Source organism: Pagrus major, chromosome 10, assembly GCF_040436345.1.
Source record: "Pagrus major chromosome 10, Pma_NU_1.0".
Classification (NCBI taxonomy): domain Eukaryota; kingdom Metazoa; phylum Chordata; class Actinopteri; order Spariformes; family Sparidae; genus Pagrus; species Pagrus major.
In genome coordinates this window covers 5,136,556-5,158,481 of record NC_133224.1, presented here as the reverse complement: position 1 = coordinate 5,158,481, position 21,926 = coordinate 5,136,556, and the positions used below count along the sequence as shown (strand labels likewise).

Sequence of the window (21,926 nt, the reverse complement as noted above, 5' to 3'; positions counted from 1 at the left end):
GTCTTTTTTAAAATCACGACAAAACAGTCTTTGAAACCACTTTACCAATAAACAACCTACTTTTTGCCTACTTCATGCGAGTGTCAAGTGCTTAAATTTAGTATCTACTGTTTAATCAGCATCTTAGGCTTGGGTACATGCTCTTTCATCAGATATTTACTCGTCTAAAATACAAAACTTTTCTCACTTTTTATTCAAGCTAAGTTTCTTAAAACATCCTGCTGTTTTTCATACTTATTTTGCAATGAAAAACATGTTTATATCTCTTAAAATGAGGTCCCAAAAACAGCTGGTATTCTGGTCCCTGCTTCAGAAATGTGAGGATTTGCTGACTTTTTTAATCTCAACTGATTATAAATTATTATGTTTGGCTTTTTGACTGTTACATGATAAGACATGAAATGGTTCGGTTGGTTTTAGGCGACTGCAATCAGCATTTTTCTGCCTTTTTATACACCAAACAACTTATTTATTGGCGAAAATAATAATATTTGCAGCCTGATTTTAAAAAAACATACACAGCCGGTTATGACACTATAACATATGGTCTCACCCAGGATTTCTGCAGGTTTCAAAAAGTAAAATTTAAGGCTTTTAAAAAACATTATGATTTAAATCTAAGACCTATTTGCTCACATCCGTACTGGCAAAAGAGTACGAAGGATATAAGAGAGATCTGAGTCCCCGTCTTGCATTGGACGCCAAATTAGCCCCCCGCCACAGCTAGCTGGGTTTGCTCCAGAACATTCTGACCAGGCTGCACAGTTTTTATTAGTGGTTATTGGTTCCATGTTGGTTTGGATTTGTAGATTAGTTTCACTTTAATCCGTAGAAGTTTTTGCAAAAAAAAATGCAATGTAAGGTTAACTTTATAGTCTATTTTTTAAGACGTACAAAACAACGACATTTTACATCACATGATTGGATTTTGGACCTGCGTCCTGTTGCCAAGAAGCTGTATGTGCAGGCTTATATACTTCACTACAACATGTCAGCTGGGATTTCTGGCCTTATGACTGATCTCGGTATCAAAAGGGTTGTGCATGAAGTTTGATCTCAAACAAAACCTTGTGAGCATAATGTACGATTAAGAGCTCAAGGCTCTTTTCAGCGGTGATGACTGTGACTCATTTAGTTGTTGAGTCACACCTTTTTAAAGAAGAGGAGAGCACGATAATGATCACTGATTAATGCACTTAAAGAGCACTTAACCTCCAGCTGAACCACAGGATTTTGGGGTTTTCACCAGCAAGTCTGTAGTCGCCCCTCGAAGTCGAAGAAAGAATTTTACAACTGCAGAGGCAAATCCGTGACCGATTGACAGCTGTTGTGAAATCTGCGGCTTTCAAACTGTCCCCGGTTGACCTTTACTCAACCTGCTTTCTGCAGAGTCGCTGAAAGGAAGCAGCGCGGATAAATCTTTCATTTTACAGCTTGTTGATCGCAACTCTTGGCATCAGATAGCCGCCCTTCCATTTATTCATTTGACCGTTTCACTCATCTCTTCGATTGTATCTTCACACAGTAGCCACATTTGAACCCAGTGAAGTAAACATTGTGGTATTCAAAAAAAAAAGTGCACAAACACTGCACCCAAAGCTGTGACTCATTCCCTGTCAATCATTATATCCTGTCGACAGTCTGACTAAGAGAGTCCACAGCAACACTGAGGGGAAGTAATGTCAATATAACAAGCTATAAAAACATTACTGGCATTATCATCTTCATTTGTACAGCACCAGGGATTTGAACAAATTAAATACCCAGCAGTAAGAACGGCAAAGTAAGCAAACCACCAACCATAAAGGCAGCTCGTAAAAACCAGAAGTAAACAAACTGTAACATGTTAGTTAACAGTGTTTCACAACTCAATCGATATTTACTGAATCATAAAATATCATCTGCTAATGTTTCAACATCAAGATGGTATTTAGTTTGGCTTTGTGTTTATCATCTTGGTGGGAAACTCCCTCTATTCCACTTTTTTCCTGATGTGGTTTTCGTGGGATTTTTTCTTCCTCTTAAAACTTTGCATGAGGTCCAATGGTCGCCGTATCATGGCTGATTGTTTTAAGAGGCTGCAGCTCCTTCGCCGTCGTTCTCTGCTTTCATTTGTCAATAAAACAAACAGTTACAGGGGTCAAGTGGTGTCAAGTTCAAATCGGTTCAGAAAAATGCTGAGGAGAATAAAAACAGCAGTTTTGTTGCAATAATAAATAACCAGAGTGGTACGAGGCGTGAGTCAGATGCTGTAAACAGCGCCTGCACAGCCTTAGTCTGAATACATTTTTGTTGTTATCGAGCGCTGCTATCACCTCCTTTCCGCCTTTTTGTCCTTCCGAAAACAAAATAACACACAGGCCACAAAGCCAGGCGCTAAGGACAAGCAGCAACATGCTCACTCAAACCTGGAAAGCAACAGTTTTCATGGGAACACTGTAAAAAAAGTCAGGACAGGAATTTGGTGGAAACAACATCAACTTTTAACTAGTTCAACTTCATTAAACCGTGAACACTTCTAGTTATTTTCAGACCTTGTGAGAACTTAAAAACAGTTCTTCTAGCTTGAAGTCTTTTGACATGAAATGATCAGTTGGATGAACATCAGTCAACTCATTAAAACAACATATTTATGCTGCAAGATCACCACAACAGGGCCATTTAGAGCATAACGGCCTCGTTTAGCAGCTCCTGCCTTGTACATTAGTTGTTGACAAAGGGACCAGAGTACCTGGATATTACTCCCAAACCAGTATTTGGACTAGCAGCTCCTCCTGGGCTCAACCTCTCTTCTCCAAACATGAGAAAGCTAATGAGTCCCTGAGCAACGGTTTACTCAAGGTGAAAGGATATTAAGAAGACTTGCTTGGCAACAAGTTCAAGTGCACGCTAATGAGCAGTGAGGGGAACCCAACAGCACTCGTCTCAAGAGGGAAAGAAAAGCAGGAAGTGAGAGCTGAAATACTAAAAAAGGCAGGAAATAAAATGCATGTTGAGGGGATGTTAATCTAAAAGGGTCTGAAAAGGCGGTTTACTGCTTTCACCTGGAGTTTATTCACTTATATCTACTCAAACAGCATCTGCCATCACAGATAAAAACACAAATTTGTTGGCAGCATCCCAAATTTAAAAAACGAAAGCCTCCTGATGTCCCTGGAGCCCCAACACGCGATGATATAAATCAGTCTGAGGCCAACATAAACCTCGCAACTCCACTTTTTGCTGATTCTCCTGTTTCTACTTGAACTGAAATACCAAACACACACACACACACACACACACACTCTGAGGTTATGATTTTCTTTCACAAACCACCGTGTAATTTTAAAAATACACGGTTGTCATTTTAAAAACAAGGCTGCGTTTCTTCACTCCCCCGAAAGAAGCTGACACAGTGGAAACACACAGTTCGGCCCAACAGAAGCTGCATCCATTGAGAGAAAATTTCGTCTCCAGACTTCCTTCCTGTTGGCACGGCTTTATCTGTCGGTTTCAACAAGCGGGGAGGGCATAACGTCGGTGACATCAGCAGTAACCAGGCAGCCAAAATCACTGTCTGACAGTGCCTATTCGCCTTCGGAAATCAAAATAACTTGTGGTCGTACTTTTAAAGCACTGACTTTAGTTAGAAAAGTTAGAAGTGCAGTTTATTTTGGATCCTATTTTGGTGAAGATTTAATGTTGTAAGTTCACATTTTTCACAAAGTTATGACGACATCAGCAATGACAAGGCAACATGGGACTCCACATTTTCTGTCGCAGCTTTTAAAGTTTCTCAAGTTGCTTTTAATGTGCTGTAAAACTGATAACGACACGTCTGAATAGGAAGTCTGGGAGAGTCTTAAAGCTGCACAAGTAAAGAGGAAGCACTACAATGTTTAGGCCACACTCATATCTTTACAAAAATACGGGAACAATTTAGATTCTCAAGATTAGCAACCAACGTTTTCCCTGTTGATTAATCAAGTGGTTGTTTGGTCGACAAAATGGTGACGTCCTCAAACGTCTTGTTTTGTCCACAACTCAAATATAGTCAGTTTACTGTCACAGAAGAGTAAAGAACACAGAAAATATCCAGATTTAAGAAGCTGGAAACTGAGAATTTTGACTTTTTTTCCCCTTAAAAATGACTCAAAACTCAAAACAGTTGTTTAAAACGAATCGATTAAGTCGCAGCTCTACTCAGGAGGTTTGCATGAACTGGAAGAACCGGCTGCACCAGGATTCAACCTTGTTCGAGGTATCTTCCTGTTTAGACGGTGACAAGACGCTATCAGCACTTAGCAGTCCGTTGATATCTACAGCTAACATTTGCATAAACTTTAAACGTGTCATCCTGCTTTAGAGCGTGCTCTTCTTACTGTGTTTTTAACAATTTAGATTCACTTTGAGACTTAAACTCAGCACAAGCTGACCATAACACATCTGCAGGAGGTTAATAGAAATGCTAATCAATACCAATGACTCATTAATGGCCTCGCCAGGAGCTGCACCCTTTCAAAAGAAAAACACTTTAATTGGCGAACTGGAAGCATCTCCCACGGTGAGCCGCCGAGGTCTGACGATGACGTCAAAATGACATCAGCAAAGCAGTCACCAGTTAATGTGCGATAAATCTCTTCCATGTGAGGCTCATTAGGAGTTTGTTGTACTGAAGGAGTGTCCTTGACGCTGAGATGACATCATCAGTAACCGGGCAGCTCTGGTGCAGATGTCACAGCTACTCCCACAAACACTGCTGGCACCATAACTCACTTTAATGGTTGTTTATATGTTCTGATGTTAAGTCAAAACTAAATACAGCGCATCACGTTGATGAAGTGTGTGTCCATGTGTGTATCTGTGTGTGTGTGTGCGTGTGAGTTGAGAGAGACAGCATGTAGTGACTCATTACAGGAATCATGTGACACGCTCTCTGAGGTCTGAGGTTAGCGTTAGCCACACTAGCATCCGTAGAGCAGCTTTTTTTTCTGGTGCGTTATAAAACTACAACCAGCACCTCCGGTCTCTTGTAGCTCTACTGTTAACGGTTAGAGGCCACAAAGCTCAACAGAGGAAGGAAAAGAGGTCGCTGGTCTCAAACCGTTCAAGGAAGCCAAGTTTTACTGCGAGCTAGAACTGATTTCAAGACTTATTCGAACAAGTGGGTCATTCCTGAGAGGCAGGTAATACCAGATAGATAAGACGGTAAAATAAGAAAGATAGATAACTGAATGTTTTGCATTCAGTCAGACTTTATACTGTATAAGCCCTCTGACTTCCTCGCTCCCCTCGACTCCTCTCTATTCATGCTTGTCTTTTAACTGTGCAGACAAATCAAAAACTAAAAAGGACAAGTTATTCTTCTAGGCTTTGCAAAGGCAAAACAGCATGTACCGTCAAATAAACCCTTTAATGCGAACATTTATAAGATGATAAACAGCTCAAATAAATCTAAAGTCAGTGCAAGGATCACGAATAACATCACTACATGTGAGATTTGACTTTTACAGAGTGTGCATTAAATGCTGTTTTATAGATAGAGGATAGTAGAGAGAAGACAGGAAATGAGGGGATGTAAAGATGAGGTATGACATGCAGCAAAGATCCTCAGCTGGAGATGAAGCAGGGATGTAGTGCTTTTAAAACTCCAGGTCGCCCTAGATTTGGCTTTTAGATCTCCACGTTCATGAATTTTCCTGACTTCCAGGGGCTGGCAGATGCTCCTAATGTCCTCGCAGGATTTCATTTAGTGTGCTTGAGTTGTTTTATTCGTTTTAAACATATGAATGATCATTTATTATGGTCTTAGAGCAGGGACGCAGGAAGCCGGTCAGTCTACATAATGACGTCATGTGTTTTGTATTAACACAACACAACATGTTTTGGGTCAACTAGAGTCAACAACAGCAAGGAGATGAAGAGGGAGAGAAAGTGCCCAGCCTCCATTTAAAAATTGCTCAATTTTGTGAGTTGTTGAGTTAGGGGGAGCGTTATGAGCTTTGAGAAACAATGTCAATGACAAATTCGTAATCATTTGGGCGTTCTTGTTCATTCTGCATTAAACGGGAAACATTAAGTTGCTTCTTTCCTTGTATGAAGTGTCAGTTTGTTTGTCTGCTTCCCTGTCTTACCTGATTGAACACTGTTTCAACTCATTTCCTCATTTACACTAAATTATTTGGCGGTAAACGTCCCAAATTTTACAAATAGAGAAAACAGTAACCAATATGTGTGACTTCTTTGATGCCTGTTGTGAAAGTCTCCCAGACTCCCTTTAAAAATCTCTCAATTTTGTGAGAGTTTGAGTTAGGAGAAGCATTATGAACTTTGTGAAACGCTGTTAATGATAAACACTTAATCACTTAGGACTTCTTGTAAAATCGGCATGTGTTATAGCCTCGTTTCAGGATGCTGCAGCAAAAAGACAACCTCTTCACCTAACCAGCTTCACTGTTACCTGAGCTGAGAGGGGGCACGTCGTCCGAGCTGGAGAAGTCCAGTGTGGCTCCTGCGATGTCCACCATGTCGTCATCATCATCGTCACTTGGGTGATGAAGGCCGTCAAAGCCACCGGAGCAGTAGCCGGGGTTTTCCATCATCTTAAACCCTGTTTTACAAGCAGCAGAGGAGAGAGAGAGACAAGTTAAGAAACAGCGACAGCCTCGGAGATCTCACCAGCCACTCGCATCGGCTTTACCTATGTCCCCGTAGGCTGCATATTTTTTAAACAGGCTCCTCACAAACCGAGACATTGTCCCCGAAACACAGCAAAGCCGAAGTGGCTTTAAAATGTCCAGCTTTTTTTTATTTTTTCCTGTGTTTCATCGATCAGTTTCTCGGAGGTGTTGCAGAGCTCGTATCACCCGCTTCATCGTAAGCCAGTAAATGACAGCGCATCTCTAGTTGCGGGGAAGTTTTCACAATCATTTCCTCTCCGGTTTTTTTTTTAAAACACTCCTATTCTTGCTGTGACTCCATCGTTGAGGCTGAAAGCTGCAGGACAAAAACGCCCCACGGTGGTAAACAAACCGCGGCCGGCGGAGAAAAAAGCAGATTATTAGCCTAGCTTGAGTTAGTTAGCCGCTGCTGCTCCTGTGCCGAACCTCACTTACAAAACCACTAATTTAACGCAAAGCTGACTTTGGGTGAATGTCACAGCGCTTAAGTCGCGTAGCTGTCGAGATAAAGGAGAAAGATGTCAAAATGAGGCCCCGGGCTTTACCTGTGAGGACAGAAAAGCAGCGGTCCGGCTCGGTGGAGAGGTCTTGTGACTCGGATTTGCCCCGCCGCCGTCTCCTACCGTAGGCTGCTTATGTCAACAGCAGCCAGCGTAAACTTAAAGCTCCGCCGCGGCGGCTCCGAGAAAACCCTGCGTCATCCTCCGTCCCCCGAGACGACTGCTTTTAAAACGCGACACACGCTCTCAAATAGTCCCCAGCGCACTGTTATACTCAGCTAACACACAAAACTAATGAGATAATGTAAAATTACCCGCAGTGGTCGATGTTTTCGCCACTTCAAACTGGAAAAGCGACAAGCTAGCGGCGAGCTAGCTGAAGATTAGCGACCACTTCCGGTCACTCAGACGATAAAGCTATCATAACATCGCGCATCTTGTGATTTTACAGTCAGAAGTTGGTTACGTTTTTATTTAACGTTAAGTCACATTCGTATATTAAATTAAATCGTCGCCGCTGTAGCAAAAAAAGTGTTATGCGTCGTTTTAATTTGAAGGGGAAATCGCTCAGTTTCCGGTTTAGCCGCCTTATCGCCGCTGCTTGACGTGATGATACGAACGACAGGACAAACCAATCGAGCCCAGAGTCATCGCCGCTTTTCCAACTGGGTCAGTGGAGCAGTTCGATTAATCGGTCATCAATATTTACCAGCTTCTCAGCAGCACATTTTTTTTAGATCCAAAAAGCTCATTTAAACATGAATCTTACATGTTTCTATACATATTTAAACTTGAAATGTGTAAAATGTTTAATCCAGAAGGTTGGGGGTGAGGAAAACTATGTTGTATAGGATGTTTTTCTACTGTGTCTCTGTTTTAACAGTTTTAAAATATACTTTACTTTGTTTGTACCATGTTTTTCTTTCTGATTTGGAATACAAATAGTAGTAAAAGTCTAAATATACAGTACATGTGTTGTTAAAGTGTCATGTAGCAGAGTGGACCACTTCAATGGGTTTTTAAGACAGTCAAAGGGCGACCCCTTGTGGTCATTTATAAAACATGACCCAGGACTCTAAGTACATTTACTCTTCATGAGTATTTCCAATTATAGGGAACTTTATACTTATACTCCAGTACATCTCTGAGGCAAGTACTGCACTACATTTGTATATATCACTTAGTATATATATATAGATAAACTGAAGGAAATATAGTAGGTCACAACCCTGTTGGATTAGCTGGAAAATGCATCATCACAACGCAAAGCTCATGCAAAGCTGACTTTTTTAGAGATATGTAGTTCAGCAGCACTACAAACATGTGATGATCTTCTAGACTGTGATGCTTTGCTGCACATTAAACCCAGTAAGAGTGTTTAAAGTAGATAAAATGAGCAGTAAAATGCAATACACGACTAAATATAGTTTGATACAGAACTGGCTGTATCTCAAAAGCTACACAGAGTTATATGAAATCGTTGGTACCACTGGATTAACTTAAATGTTGATAATATGTGCTCTGAGTCAGTAAAATGACTGCTAAACTTATTGTTGTGCTTTTATTTTGAAGGCATGATAAATACATGTTATCAGACGTGAGCTCCTTCCACCACTAACGAGGCGTTGTGATGTCCTGCTTCACGTCTGTAGCTCTGATGAATCATTGCGGGCTCTCCTCCTCCATTACTCCCTGTGATGTCTTGTTTCTGTCTGCACACCTCCCTCTCATTCATCTCCTCCTCTTCCTCCTCCTCTTCCTCCTCAGCCCAACACAAACATTCCTTCACCCTGCCTCCCACCGTGTGTCTTGTTTTACTGGTGGCCTGTTTCTCTTCACTTCCTCCACACCCACTCATTCATTCATGTGAGTTTTTGTTACTAACTCTCCTTTGCTTTCCTTCTCCTCGTATTCTCAGGTGTTGCCCTCTGCATTTCATTCTCACTCCCATGTTTTGTCGTCCATCTTCCTCTTCCTCTTGCTGAAGAATGCAAACTCCCTCGCTTCCACCGAAAACACGGCTTCTTTACATTCAGGACAGCTGTTTTCTTTATTACCACCCCCAGCCCTCTCTGTCTCTCTGAGGGGGGAAACATGTCCACTTAAAAACACTGTTCAGTGTAATGGCTCCAGCTCTGATCTCCACTCAAAGCTGAAAGATCCACATAAGTTATCGTCTAATAAATAACCTTCTCCTTCGATCCCTGGAGGAGGATGTGAAGTTATTCCAGGGCGGGGTGTAAAAAAAGGCCCAACATAAGTGTTTGATACTGAAAAAAGACAGTATCTTGTGAAGTAATACAGATTTACAGTTACAGCTCCTCTGGACAATTAATGAATCAATCTTCTGCTGTATGGAGGCCAAAGAAAATAACATTAAACAGGGGAAATTGTTGGATTAAACCTGAATCTATAGAGAAAATGAGCCCACATCATAATTTAAAGTGACTACGAGGAACTTTTAAGTGTTCATGAAACAGTCTCTGATTCCTCTGATGATTGTTTTTATATAGTCATTATTAATTAATCATTAATAAACCTCACACATGACCTCATCCTGATCCGTCCTGTGGTCTCTGCGTCACCGCGTCCAAAGCAGCAGGCGCTGGTGTCGTACCGCTTTTGTCCAAAGGGGGCGCTAGAATCAACAAAAACTGAAACTTCCTCATCGTCACTTTAAACACAAAAAAATCATCTCACTGTCATTTTATAAAGAAAAGCATCAATCTCGACTTCAAATCTTATAATTCTGACCTAGAAATTAAAGAAATTGTGACTTTCTACTTCACACATTTTATTTTAAAACCCCAAATCTTTAGTTTTCTCCTCGACGGTTTCGATCTGGATGAAAGAACGAACATTTAACAATAAAAAGTTTGATTATAAGTCTATTAACCACATTTCTGACTGCTGATTTGTGGGTTTTTTTTGGTCTTCCATATAATTAAGTGCGTAGGAGACTCAGCCGACTGTTTCTGAGGGTATTAAAGTCTTGTTATTACCATTATTTAGTCTTTTTACTGTAACTGCACCTCTCAGTGTGGCGATCAAATCAGCAGATTGACTAAAGTTTTGATCGTGTTGTTGTTTTTAAACTTTTAAAAGTCCATTTCTGAACTTTTTAAAACATTTTTTATGATGCAGCTCTTCCATCTTATTCAAAAAGTCTCCATCGACCACATCTGTTTTGATTTGCTGATTTCTTATCTCTAGTTTGAGGCTGTAAATGTCTCTCCGGCCTCCTGCTGACCCGTCCACCACACCACAAGATCATCAATAAGTTTTAATGAGCTGAACACCTCCAGTCCATTAACGACACCAGCGCCAACGTCTCTCCAGCTCCCGCAGAGCTGCTGAATAACTCCGGCCTCTGGACTCCACTCATCATCCGTCAACCTCCATTTCTCCGTCAGTCGTATTTACTCAAGCGTCCAACCACATCCAAACAACAGGGAATACATTCGAAGAGCCGTAAAGAGGCTGTTCACAGAGGAGGGTGTAAATCAGGACAGGAGACGAGGAGCTAGTTTAAAATACTATTATTATTATTTATGGTTCTTTTTCCTCACAGGAGTGTTTTTGCAGTTACAAACGTTGTAATGCATTTTTACAAAAAAAAGAGGGTTTGTATAGAGTGAACACATGAACAGAAGAAATATCCTCTCTTACTCCAACAACAACTTGTTTTCCTCTCTTGCTAAGCATCCAGTCGGTTTAGAAAATGGCTGTTATAGTACAAGAATACACATAATATGTACAGAACAGGATAATGGTTTAAGTTCAGGGATGTTTGGTGTTAAAACAGCAGGAAACATCTGGGAACAAATGAAGGAAATGGGGCAAAAAACCAAGTGTCTGATCAACAGTTAACCAGAGAAACTGATGAAGGTGTTTGTGTTTTTCACTTAACGTCAGCAAGTCCACCGTTCAACAGCCAGAACATACACGTCCTCTTCACAATACTTCACATCTCTTCTACAGCTGCAGTTTTGTTTTCTTGTTTTAAAAAAAGAAAAGATTTTCAAAGACAAAGCCGTGATAAAATTGTGTAAAACTTGTCCGGTCCGGGGTTTTAGGATACCGGTTTAAAGCTCGGGAGACCTTGGCAGGATCACAAATCAAATCGAAGGTTCTGACGCTTTAATATTTTGGGAAATACACTTATTTGCTGCTTTTGCCGAGATTTAGGTGAGAAGATTGACACCACTGTTGATCATGAAGCTAAATCCAGAAGTCCATTAGCTTAGCTTAGCTTAGCTTAGCATGAAGACTGGAAACAGGGAAAATGCGAGGCTTCAACCAGCACCTCTTTAAATGACAGAGGCAGGCTAGCTGCTGTAGCTAACCTGCCTCTGTGCTGTAAATGATTAGAGCTAGCCTGACTAGCTAAAACAGACACTTCAGTTGTGTTAACATCTGCAGCTGCAAATGGCATTTTACTATATTGGCTAGTGGTGATGTTCAAGTGTAAAAACAATGATAAGCTAGCTGTTTAGGACAAAGAGGCAAGCTAGCTAAGGCAGCTAGCTTGACTAGCTAAATCAGGTACTATGCCTCTTTTGTTTGGATTAAACCAGCAACATATAGTGTGTAGTTAGTGAGCTTTAGAGGTGCTGGTAGTAGTTAGGCGGATTTTGCCAGGCTAGCTTTTTGCTGGTTGCTTTTTAGTCTCTATGCTAAGCTAAGCTAATCTAAGCTAACCGCCTTATACTCGCCGTACAGACACAAAAGTGGTATCAATCTTCTCGTCTAACTCTCAACAAGAAAGTGAAAACGTGTCCTTAAAACTACAGTCTCAGTTTTTAGGGGCACACGACAAAAACTGCAACTCTGGTTGGTTCGGCGACAAACCAAAAACTCTCCTCGGGATTCACTCCTCATCAAAAATATACAGTAAACGTCGACTCTTCCCGGTTCTTCTCGTTCATCTTTTACAACCAACTTTTTACAACCGATTCCAGTCATTTCACAAATCAAACTCACTATATACACATCGTATACATTATAAACACAAGTGTCTTCTGTACATAACAGTTAATACGTGACAGTAAAACAGAGTCGGTGGGGTCTCAAACTCCACGCGGTGAAACGTGTCACAGCCACACAACATTACAGTAAAGGAATACAAAGGTGATATTGTGATATTACGGTGGATAATACAGTATACGTGTGCTGTGCGTGGGTGTCAGCCAGCAACAAACAAAAGAGAAACTCAGCTAACAATCCCAGTGGCAGTTTAACAACGCTGCAAGTAACATCCCACAATACTTGACTTTAGTGTCGCTAACGGAAACACACAGTTTCTTAGTGTGAAGCACCTAAAAAAACCAAAAAGTCTCCTTCGATTCTCTGAACCGGGAGATTTAAATACAAAAGAAAAACACACACACACACAAAAACAAGCAGCGTCTCAGTGACACAATCATCAAGAGAAAATGTCTTTGGCAACGTAGTGATACTGGTTAGGATGGTTTTACAGTACGTGTTTCAGGCACATCGTGTGAAGCAGAGTCTCTGCTGTGGATTCAGAAACTAAAATGTGGTTTGAATCTGGGGAAAACGTCCTCTTCTTCATCGTTTCAGCGACGTCGAAATCCATTTTTAACCTCTTTTCCAACCGTCGACGAGCTCGCGGCTCTCTGATCACAGCTTCTGTTGATGTGTTTCTGCTGTATTTGAAGATTTCTGATACTTTCTTTGACTCCATGCTCGGCTTTTCTTCTTCTTCTTGGTCTAAAGTCCAGTCTTCTTTCTTTTTTGACACCTTTGGACTCGTGCCTCCTGGCTGTTAGTCATGTTTTTCCCCGCCTACCTACAATCTTTCAGGGCGTTTGAGCTGCTATAGCTGTTGGTTTAGACCGTTAACTTCTGGATCAACACCTCCGCTAATCCTTAAAGGAACAGTTTGACATTTAGGAAAGCTAAACACGAAGCTAGGGCCGGCAGACGATTAGCTTAGCTTAGCATAAAAACCCCAGGAAGGACTGTAAATGTCAAACTATTCCTCTGCTTTGACAAACATGCACGCTCCATGTTTACTGCCTCGACGTTTCAATAGTGTCCGTATCCCATCGACATTCCCATCCCGATCCCCAGGCCCAGGCCCAGGCCCAGGCTCTCCCTCAGCCCCCTCAGCTGCTCCTCTCCCAGCCGGATCTTGTCCTCCAGCTGCCTCTGCTCCACCAGCAGGGCGGCCTTCATCTTCACAAAGTGGCTACGAAGGAAGAAAAACAGAGATAAACATATTTTTTTTTAGATTTAAGGTTCCTGTTAATGTTGCCTGCGACCTAAAACAGCAAAAATCTGAGTCATTTTTTGAATATTTTCTCAATTTTGCGGTCAATAAATCATTTTTCTCACACTAGGGCCCAAAAAACGCTGCTGTGCTTCTATTATAACGTGCGATGAGGTCGTATTGGGTCGTACCTGTAGTCTCGGTGCTGCTCGGGGGAGAGGCAGCGGGCCAGCACCCGGCTGACGACCTGCTCTCTGCGGTCGACGTGGTCCTTCAGGTCCTGAGCCTCAGACAGCTGCCTCATGAGCTGACGCTTCTTCTCCAGCAGGGGGAGCTGGAGGGCAGAGAGAGAGGGTTGAATGCATCACATGAGGAGATCTTAAAGTATCATTTAAAACGTCTGGAGGCTGTGAAGACTCACCCTCTCGTGGTGCTCCGTCTCGGGGTCCAGTGTGTCCAGCGTGGTCTCCACCCTCAGCAGCCTCCCGGACAGCGACAGCAGCAGGCTCACCACCTTGTCCATGTCGCCGATGAACATGCGGAACTTGTCCACCTCGTTGGGTTTGCACACCGCCACCACCATGCTCTCCACCTGAGGACGAGGACGGAGACGCAAGCTGGAGATCAGGTTTTCTGGCCCTGATCCTGATCTGAGTCTTAAAACTTAATATCTTTAGGCTTTTTTTTCCACAAACAAGCAATCAAAATATGTGAACTTGTGCTTAAGAATAACACTTTTCTCTGCTTCATCATTTTTTATATATCTATTTAGAAGATACTCAGTGAATTAACTGACCATGACAATAATTGTGAGTCGCAGCTCTATAAAGGAAACATAAATATGGAGGCGAGTGAGTGAGAAAGAGGCCATCTTGCATCAATTAAGAGCTAAAAAAACAAGTAAACGGAGCTCAAAAAGGTCTTTTGCTCTAAAAACTAGGTCGTAAATGTATTTATCAAGAAAAAAATGTTAAAAATTCAGCCTCTTCAGCTTCTAAAATGTGACGATTTTCCGTTGTTTTGTCTGAACTTGATAGAAATAGCATATTTTGGGTGTTTGAAAGCACCGCCTGCCTTGAGACGAGCTTTTTTTCTGTGTTTTATGACATTTTTATAGATTAAATGATGAATTTAATAAACAATCAACTGCTTTATCTTCAATAAAACAACTACTAGTTACAAAAAAGTTGAACCAGATCTTAGAAATGTGATAAATTTGCTAGTCGCAGCCCGAAAAACACACAAAATGGACCAAAGAAGGCCGGTCAGTGAGTGTGGAGCCAGTTTGAGGAGGTACGCTGGCACCAGTCAGAGCTGGTGGGTGAGAAAATGAATGAATGAGAGGATGAAGTCCGTCCCCACCTCCTCTCCCAGCTGTGCGTTGGCTCTGATGTCCTCCTGCAGTCCCCTCTGAGCTTCTCTCAACACTCCCAGCTTCTTGCGGAGGCTCTCCATCAGCTGTTTCTGCACCACAGAGGGAGAATTGTTCAGAAATGGAAATAACAGGCCACACGTCCGTCAGCTTCACATCGTCACAACGCCTGAAGATCTTCGGCGGCTGCGACGCGTTACCTTGTACGTCAGCTCGTCGTCGTCGTCCCTCTCTCTGTGATCGGTGAAGTCCTTCATCTGTGACAGCAGCTGAGCTTTGGCCGCCGACGTGCTGTAATAGGACGAACAGCTGGAGCTCGCACCGGACCGCCTGAAGGAGGAGAGGAGGAGGGAGGGAGTTTATTTTATTTAGGCGGAGATGAAACACGGAGGCAAAGCAGTAAAACAGACACACGGTCGTAAAGTACAGTGATTAGGAAAGCACATAAATAAGCAGCGCGATCAATTATCTGGGGCCGAGTGAGACAAAGGAAAAACAGGCAGCAGATGGGAAACATCTCAACTGCAAACAAGCAAACAGAGACGGAAATAATGAGAAGCTGAAGCTGCAGAAGAAGAAGCGTTATTATTAAAACCTGCTCGTGTATATTTAGTTTTAATGTCTTGCAGACAGCAGGACTCACTGGGCAGGAAGCTCTCCATACATGTACTCTTTGATTATGTATCAGGGCTTTTTTTGTATTGTGTAATCATGTAATATGATGCTTTATGACTGTGATTTGATTTTTGTGACGTTTAAAAAAGCAGCTGGCTGATTATCGCGGCCGATATTCAGCATTTTTCTACATATCAGTGTCATTGTTTTTTAAATAAATGAATTTAAGATGCTACTTAGGCTCTGTTGTCGTTGTCCCGCCCACAAAACTATCTGATTGGTTACCTGTCACAAGTAAAAAGCCTGTCAGCACTGAGTAATCTGAAGTAACTAGTAACTAAAATGATGAGATAAATGCAGCAGATTGGAAGTTTAAAGTAGCAGTATATGGAAATACTCGATGTACAGTAGCTGGTCTGTCACTCATAGTGTGACCACTACTGTGTCAACATCTCTGCTAAGTAGCTAACTGAAAGCTAACTCTGTTTATTTGACAGGGACAGTGATCGACCAGCTACATGTCGCCCAAACCTGCAGACAGACTAAAAAAAAGAGGGAAGAAAACTGTGAGAAGCAACATGAAGTAAACACAAACTGATTCTGCTGTCTACGTTCACTTCCTGTCACATTTCCCTGTGATCGTCTAAACTCTCTCGGACTTGTCTTCTCTGTCACACATGTGGCAGCAGTTACCCGTCTGGCACCTGTTCCTGCCAAAACAAACCATTTGTGAACGTAACACGGGGGGAAAAAAAACAGAAGTCTGGCTGCAGCGAGCTGCTCTGGAAAGGTTGTGGGAAAGAGGGAACGAGCTTAGTGACAAGAACAGTTAAGTCTTGTACAAATCAAATGGTGTGTGTAATTAATGCACGACACACACACACACAGAAACACACTCAGAAACACACTCAGACTTAAGCCTCTCACCTATCCAGGCTGTCGGTGCTGTGCTCCGTGGTCTGGTAGGCCCCTCTCCAGCTCTCCGTGCCCGACTCTCCCTCGCTGCTGTGGGGGAAGAGCTCCTCCAGGCTCAGCCTCTCTCTGCTGCTCTCCCCGACCTCCAGCTCCTCCTCCAGGGAGCCGCTCTCCACCCTCGTCCTGCCCGACGGCGAGGCCTCGGAGTCGGGTAAGGTGTCGATGTCGGTCTCCAGGACCGTCACCGGCAGCGCGAAACACGGGAGCTCGCTCGTGATCGGCTCGTCCACGGGAAGTCCCTCGTCCTCCTGGAAATCGTCGATGTCTGTTTCCATGGGGACGTCCAGGTCTGCGTCCAGGCTGTGGGCGGGACTCGGGCTGAGGGTCGTCTCTGATTCTGCCGCCGGTTCGGGGATCTTCTGCGGGTCGATGCTCTGAAAGCCTCGGTTGATGCGAAGCTGCTGCTCGTAATCGGAGGCGAAGTAAGAATCAGGAGGTAAAGCCTCACCGACGCCTCCGTTTTCTAATACAGGTCGAAGTGCAGGGTCGCTATAAACTCTGGGAGATGAGGCTCTCTCCCACTCGGCTCCTGGTCTCACGTTGGACTGCTGCTTGTGAGGTTTCACTGGGACTCTGTCCTGATCGGGGCTGTGGCTGAAGTTCATCTCAGATAAACTGCAGAGACACAGAGAAACTTTATTAATACAAAAAAATATTAGTTTTAATACGTATAAAACCTGGAACTTCCTGCCCTGCTCACCTGTTCACACTGTTCTCTGTCGGTGGAGGTGGAGGCAGAGATGATAACACCTCCACCATCTCCTGCTGTCCACCATACGTGCCCCTCAGGTCCCTCTCTCTCAGGGGTGGAGCCACCGGTCTGAAGCCTCTCCTGGAGAACATCGGACTGGGCGGAGCGACAGTGAAGGGCAGCTCCTGAAACTGAGCCTGATTCTGATTGGACGGAGCGTGGGAGAAAGGCTGCTCCTGCATGTGTGGTTGGCTCTGATTGGACGAGGCGTGGGAGAACGAGTGTTCCTGGGTTTGAGCTTGGCTGCAGTTGCAGCGCGGGCAGCCCTCGGACACTTCCTGTCTCTCCGGGGGGAGACTGTAGGACCTCTGTCTGGACGTTTCGGCTGGAGGGATGTGCGAGGAGGAGGAGTGAGGCGAGTGGTGTCCTTCTGTGGCGTCGAAGGAGGGAGGGATGGAGTGAGGAGAAGGAGAGGAGGAGGAGAAGAGGGTGTGGTGAGACGCTCGCCTGCGGTGGAACTGCTCCCACTTCGGGGGCGGCGGTCTCGGGGGAGGCGGCGTCTTCTTCCTGTTCGGCCTGACGGCGTTGGCGGCTTCTCCTCTCCTGACGCCACCCGCTCCTTCCTCCACCTCGCTCAGGGTCTGGCTGGTGGCCGTAGAGATCGCCGGTGACCAGCGGTGGCTGCTGTCGAAGCGGAGGTCGTTTTCAGACATGGCTCGGCCCCGGAGCGAGAGAGGAGCCGGCGGCGGGGCGAAGGCGTATCCGTTGCGGTCGTCGTTGCTGCTGTCGACCTGTCTGGGGCCCCATCGACCCTGCTGGGGCTGCTGATGGTGCTGATTAACGCTCTCTGGAGGTCTGGACTCACGTCTCCAGCTCGGGTAGTCCCTGTGGAAAAATTAAAGTGAGATTTTAGTGTCAAACTCCACATTATTAATAACTCAAGATGTCTCGTGTCTGTGCGTTAAGTGTGTAGCTTGAGCCAGGGCGTCATTAGCCTAGCTTAGCATCAAGACAGGAAGCTCTAAAGTAACAGCTTATGGTTTCAGATCATAGTTATGTGGTGTAACTATTTCTTGACAAACAACAGACGGATGCGATTACTGTTTGCAGCATCCTTGAGTTTTGTCGTCACAGCGAGGTTGCCAGGTCTGATACCTTCATGAGATGTTTACCAAACTCTGTGCTGAGATTTAGTCGTTTTTACATGTTTGTTTGTGGATGACATCACACAAACATAAATAAAAGATGTAAAAAGTGTATTATTTATGGCTGCAACTAACAATTTTATGACTCGATTGGTTGTTTGGTCTATAAAATGTTAGAAAATGGTGAAAAATGTTGATCACTTGTTTCCGAAATGCCCAAGATGACGTCCTTAAATGTCTTTTTTTGGTCCACAACCCAAAGATATAGAAAATAATTACATTTAAGAGGCTGGAATCAGAAAAACTAGGTTCATTCTTTCCTTAAAAATGACTCAAAACAGTTGGCGATTAATTGAAGCTAGCCGTTTCCCCTGTTTCCTGTCTTTATGCTAAGCTAAGCTAACAACATCCTGACTCAAGCTCTTTATTGATGCACAGACATGAGAGTGGTATCTATGTTTTTCTTGGAAATAAAGCTATTAAGTTCCCAAAAATGAGAACTTTTACTTTAAAAATTCATGATTAAACGGGCAACCATGAAAAATTATGTTAGAAAAACAAAAAAAACACAGTTCAAGATTAAAAAAACTGATTGTTTTCTTGGCGATCAATACAAGAAAACTGACATCTGTCATCAGATTCTTCTATAGCTACATTTTGATTGGTGCACCTACTTCAAACCAGTGATAAAAGCACAGAAACAAAACACAAAACACACAAATCTCATGCAAAATACACAAAAATACGTCCTAAACTTGTCAGAAAATCAGGATCTCATCACTCATCGTGACCCTTAAAGGGAAATACGGATGTGCGGTTGTGATTTTTTGCTGATTTTTTCGTCGAGAAATGTTACGAAACAAAAACAATCGGTGGTTAAATTACAGTAAATGTTTCCTGTGTGCGTTCCAGACTCGCTCAACTGTTTCCGTCTCAGGTCAAATATGAGTAGAGGCCTTTTTTTACAAGCCATGCGTGTCCTTAATGCCCCCCTCATGTCCCAACATACATCCAACCACATATCATTATGGTCACATTTTAAAGCATGGATGATTGCTCTGCACACTTAAGAGCTCATTATAGTCGAATCACATCCAGGCATGACTGAGGAGGATTTCCGCCTGTTGGTGCACAATGAGGCCGACCCCACCTAAAGCCTCCAGAGACTCACTTGGATGAAGAGAGACGGAGTGAGGCAGAAATTAAGAGGCCAGAAGAAGAAATATGACTTGTTTATACGAACGTATCTGTCTGCGTTTGTGCTGCGTGGCTCAGGACAGGAAGTGGACTCACCTCTCAGTCAGGCTGTACTTCCTGTTCAGCTTGGTCGTTTCCTGTTGCCGGGCGGGATACGTCTGTGGAAGACATTTAGAGCCGGTTAATAACACCGAAGGAATGAAGGGAAGGCTTCAATCTGGCGCAAAAGTGTTGAGTGCTGATGAAGGGAAGTGGGTGTGTTACTCCACCCCGTCATATACTTCAGTGGTGATAAGGTGAATTAGGGTGGAGGTAGTTTCTGCTGAATTATCACAATTTTTATGACATTTTTTTATACTTTCGCATCTCTTTCCAGGGCTGCATGTTCAATGAATCTACCAATAATCTTCTCTGTTAATCATACAGTCGATAAAATGTCAATAAAAAGTGAAAGATTGCTGATGAAATGTTCCCAGAGCCCAAGATGACATCTTCAAGTTGCTTGTTTTGTCTAAACATCAGTCAAAAATCCAAATATATTCAATTTACCATCATAAAACACTTGGAAATGCATCAAACATTCATATTTAAGGCTGGAACCAGAACATTTTTTTGTGTTTTTGCTTATAAACAACAATTAACAGACCCTTTACCAGATGTTTCTACTGGATGTCTTCTGAAAGGAGCAGACAAGACTCCAAAAAGTCTCAGCTACAAAATACTCCAGCTATTCACCAGAAGAAGCCAAAAAAAGAAGTGCTTAATGCTCTTTTGCCCACGAGACAATGGATTTACATGCAGAGGGCCCATCCAGGTACTTGTGGTACAGAGTTTATCATCACAAAGTTATCAGTTGTTAGCATCTTATAGATTTGATGCTCTGTTGACAGCGAACGACAGCCAAAAATGTAAAACTCACGTCCCAGCAGTCCAACAAAAACACAGTCTGAATGTTCAGATTTACATTGTAGACGGTCAGAAAATATATGTGAACCCCAGCGGCGTGTTTGTGCAGCTTATATCCGCCTCGCTGTGTGGATCTGTGAGCAGTAACGAGAGGGCAATGAGTTTGTTCTGCGTTCAACCAGTGGGGTAATAATGTGTTGTGCAGACGTATCCTGTAGTGTCGCCATGATGAGCAAACTGAGTCTATTAGACCAACAAGAAACAGTTTTATGACTTATGGGCCTTATTAGTTATTAACTAGCGCTTATTACAAGGACATTAATATAAAGTGTGACCGATAATACTGCTTTTATTTTGACATTTACTTTGTGTTTGAGAGCAGGACGCAAACATCCTGTCAACCCTTTGACATAGCATTTATTATAGAAGTTGTGCTGATGTAAGACGTTGATGTTTATATATATTTATATAAAATTCATATTCAGGTAGTCCTTAAGGTGGGAATAACATAATGCTCACATAAAACATGGGGGACAGTTTGGGATCAAGTGTTTCTTATACAGTTTGAGCAGATTGAAAACCGCCAAAATCAAAATTAAATACATAAATGACTCAATTACAAAAAAATAATATACTTTTTACATAATGCGATCTCTCTCAACAACAACAACGGAGGAGGAGGAAAAGAGAGAGATCGCATGACACGTGTGTTATTATTTTCAGTTTGCATTTTGCTCCCATTTATTTCCATCTTTATATAATTTATTTTTACATTTCTTTCGGCTTTGTCGTGGGGGTCAACTTTGAGCCCAACATTACAGTGCATAGATCGACTTTACATGCCTCACTCCCATTGAATAATACATAAATAAATACATAAATATTAATTAATAAAAAAATTGAAAATTAATCAATTCAAGTTAAAAAAGTTAATTGGCAAGTAAAAAAAGGGTTATTAATACAAAGGTAAATAAAGACAGAAGTAAATACTATAGCTATAACATATTGTTATCTATACATGGCATATTTATTAACTTAATGAGTCATTTATATCTTTATTTATATTTGATTTTGGCAGTTCGTCCTCCATGGTAAACTGCCAAAACTTGACCAACAAGTAACTCAAAAGAAACACATTCACTGTGCATGACAACAGTGAATGTGTTTCATTTTGAGCATAACATTTTCTTCCTCATGTCCTTTGAGAGAAGGGGTAAATTGCACCAAAGTGTATATTTAATGTTCATATAATGAGGTGGGATGTTAAAAATAATATAATTTAATAGTCAAATTTCGCCAATAACAATTCAGCGGAGCTGTTTCCTCACACTCCTGAAAACACAGCTGCACAATGAGAGCCTGTTGAGTGACAGACCACGATTATAATGACAGCAGCCAGTTACAGTTTTATGTTTTCACATTTGGTTTCCTGCCTATGTCCAAAACACACACACACACACACACACACACACACACACACACACACACACACACACACACACACACACACACACAGACACACAACTTAATGAATGAACCTGAATTCCCCGTTTAATCCAAAATGGCAACCGCTGAATATCAAACCTTGTACTCCATCCAGCACATCTGTTACCATTAAAGATATTGGACGT

The 21,926-nt window shown here is 42.5% G+C and overlaps 2 protein-coding genes across 3 annotated transcripts in view; both read right to left on the bottom strand.

Moving 5' to 3' along the window:
* The window catches only part of clcn5b (chloride channel, voltage-sensitive 5b), a 31,479-nt gene extending 23,940 nt beyond the window's left edge, over positions 1 to 7,539 (bottom strand). The window contains exons 1-2 of one of the 2 annotated variants that reach the window (XM_073475653.1): positions 7,474 to 7,539; positions 6,440 to 6,589 (exon numbers count right to left, since the gene is read on the bottom strand). In XM_073475653.1, coding sequence (XP_073331754.1) covers positions 6,440 to 6,581 — 142 coding nt within the window. In that variant the 5' untranslated portion in view covers positions 6,582 to 6,589; positions 7,474 to 7,539. Of the gene's footprint in view, positions 1 to 6,439; positions 6,590 to 7,204; positions 7,312 to 7,473 lie in introns of those variants that run through there. The other variant, XM_073475654.1, reaches the window with a different exon arrangement.
* A 3,144-nt stretch (positions 7,540 to 10,683) lies between these two features.
* Positions 10,684 to 21,926, bottom strand: part of shroom4 (shroom family member 4) — a 68,798-nt gene continuing 57,555 nt past the window's right edge. Inside the window, exons 5-12 of the mRNA XM_073475574.1 lie at positions 19,486 to 19,547; positions 17,057 to 17,932; positions 16,309 to 16,971; positions 14,967 to 15,096; positions 14,757 to 14,858; positions 13,816 to 13,986; positions 13,586 to 13,728; positions 10,684 to 13,373 (exon numbers count right to left, since the gene is read on the bottom strand). Of these exons, the coding sequence (XP_073331675.1) occupies positions 13,211 to 13,373; positions 13,586 to 13,728; positions 13,816 to 13,986; positions 14,757 to 14,858; positions 14,967 to 15,096; positions 16,309 to 16,971; positions 17,057 to 17,932; positions 19,486 to 19,547 (2,310 nt within the window). The 3' untranslated portion in view covers positions 10,684 to 13,210. The remainder of the gene's footprint in view (positions 13,374 to 13,585; positions 13,729 to 13,815; positions 13,987 to 14,756; positions 14,859 to 14,966; positions 15,097 to 16,308; positions 16,972 to 17,056; positions 17,933 to 19,485; positions 19,548 to 21,926) is intronic.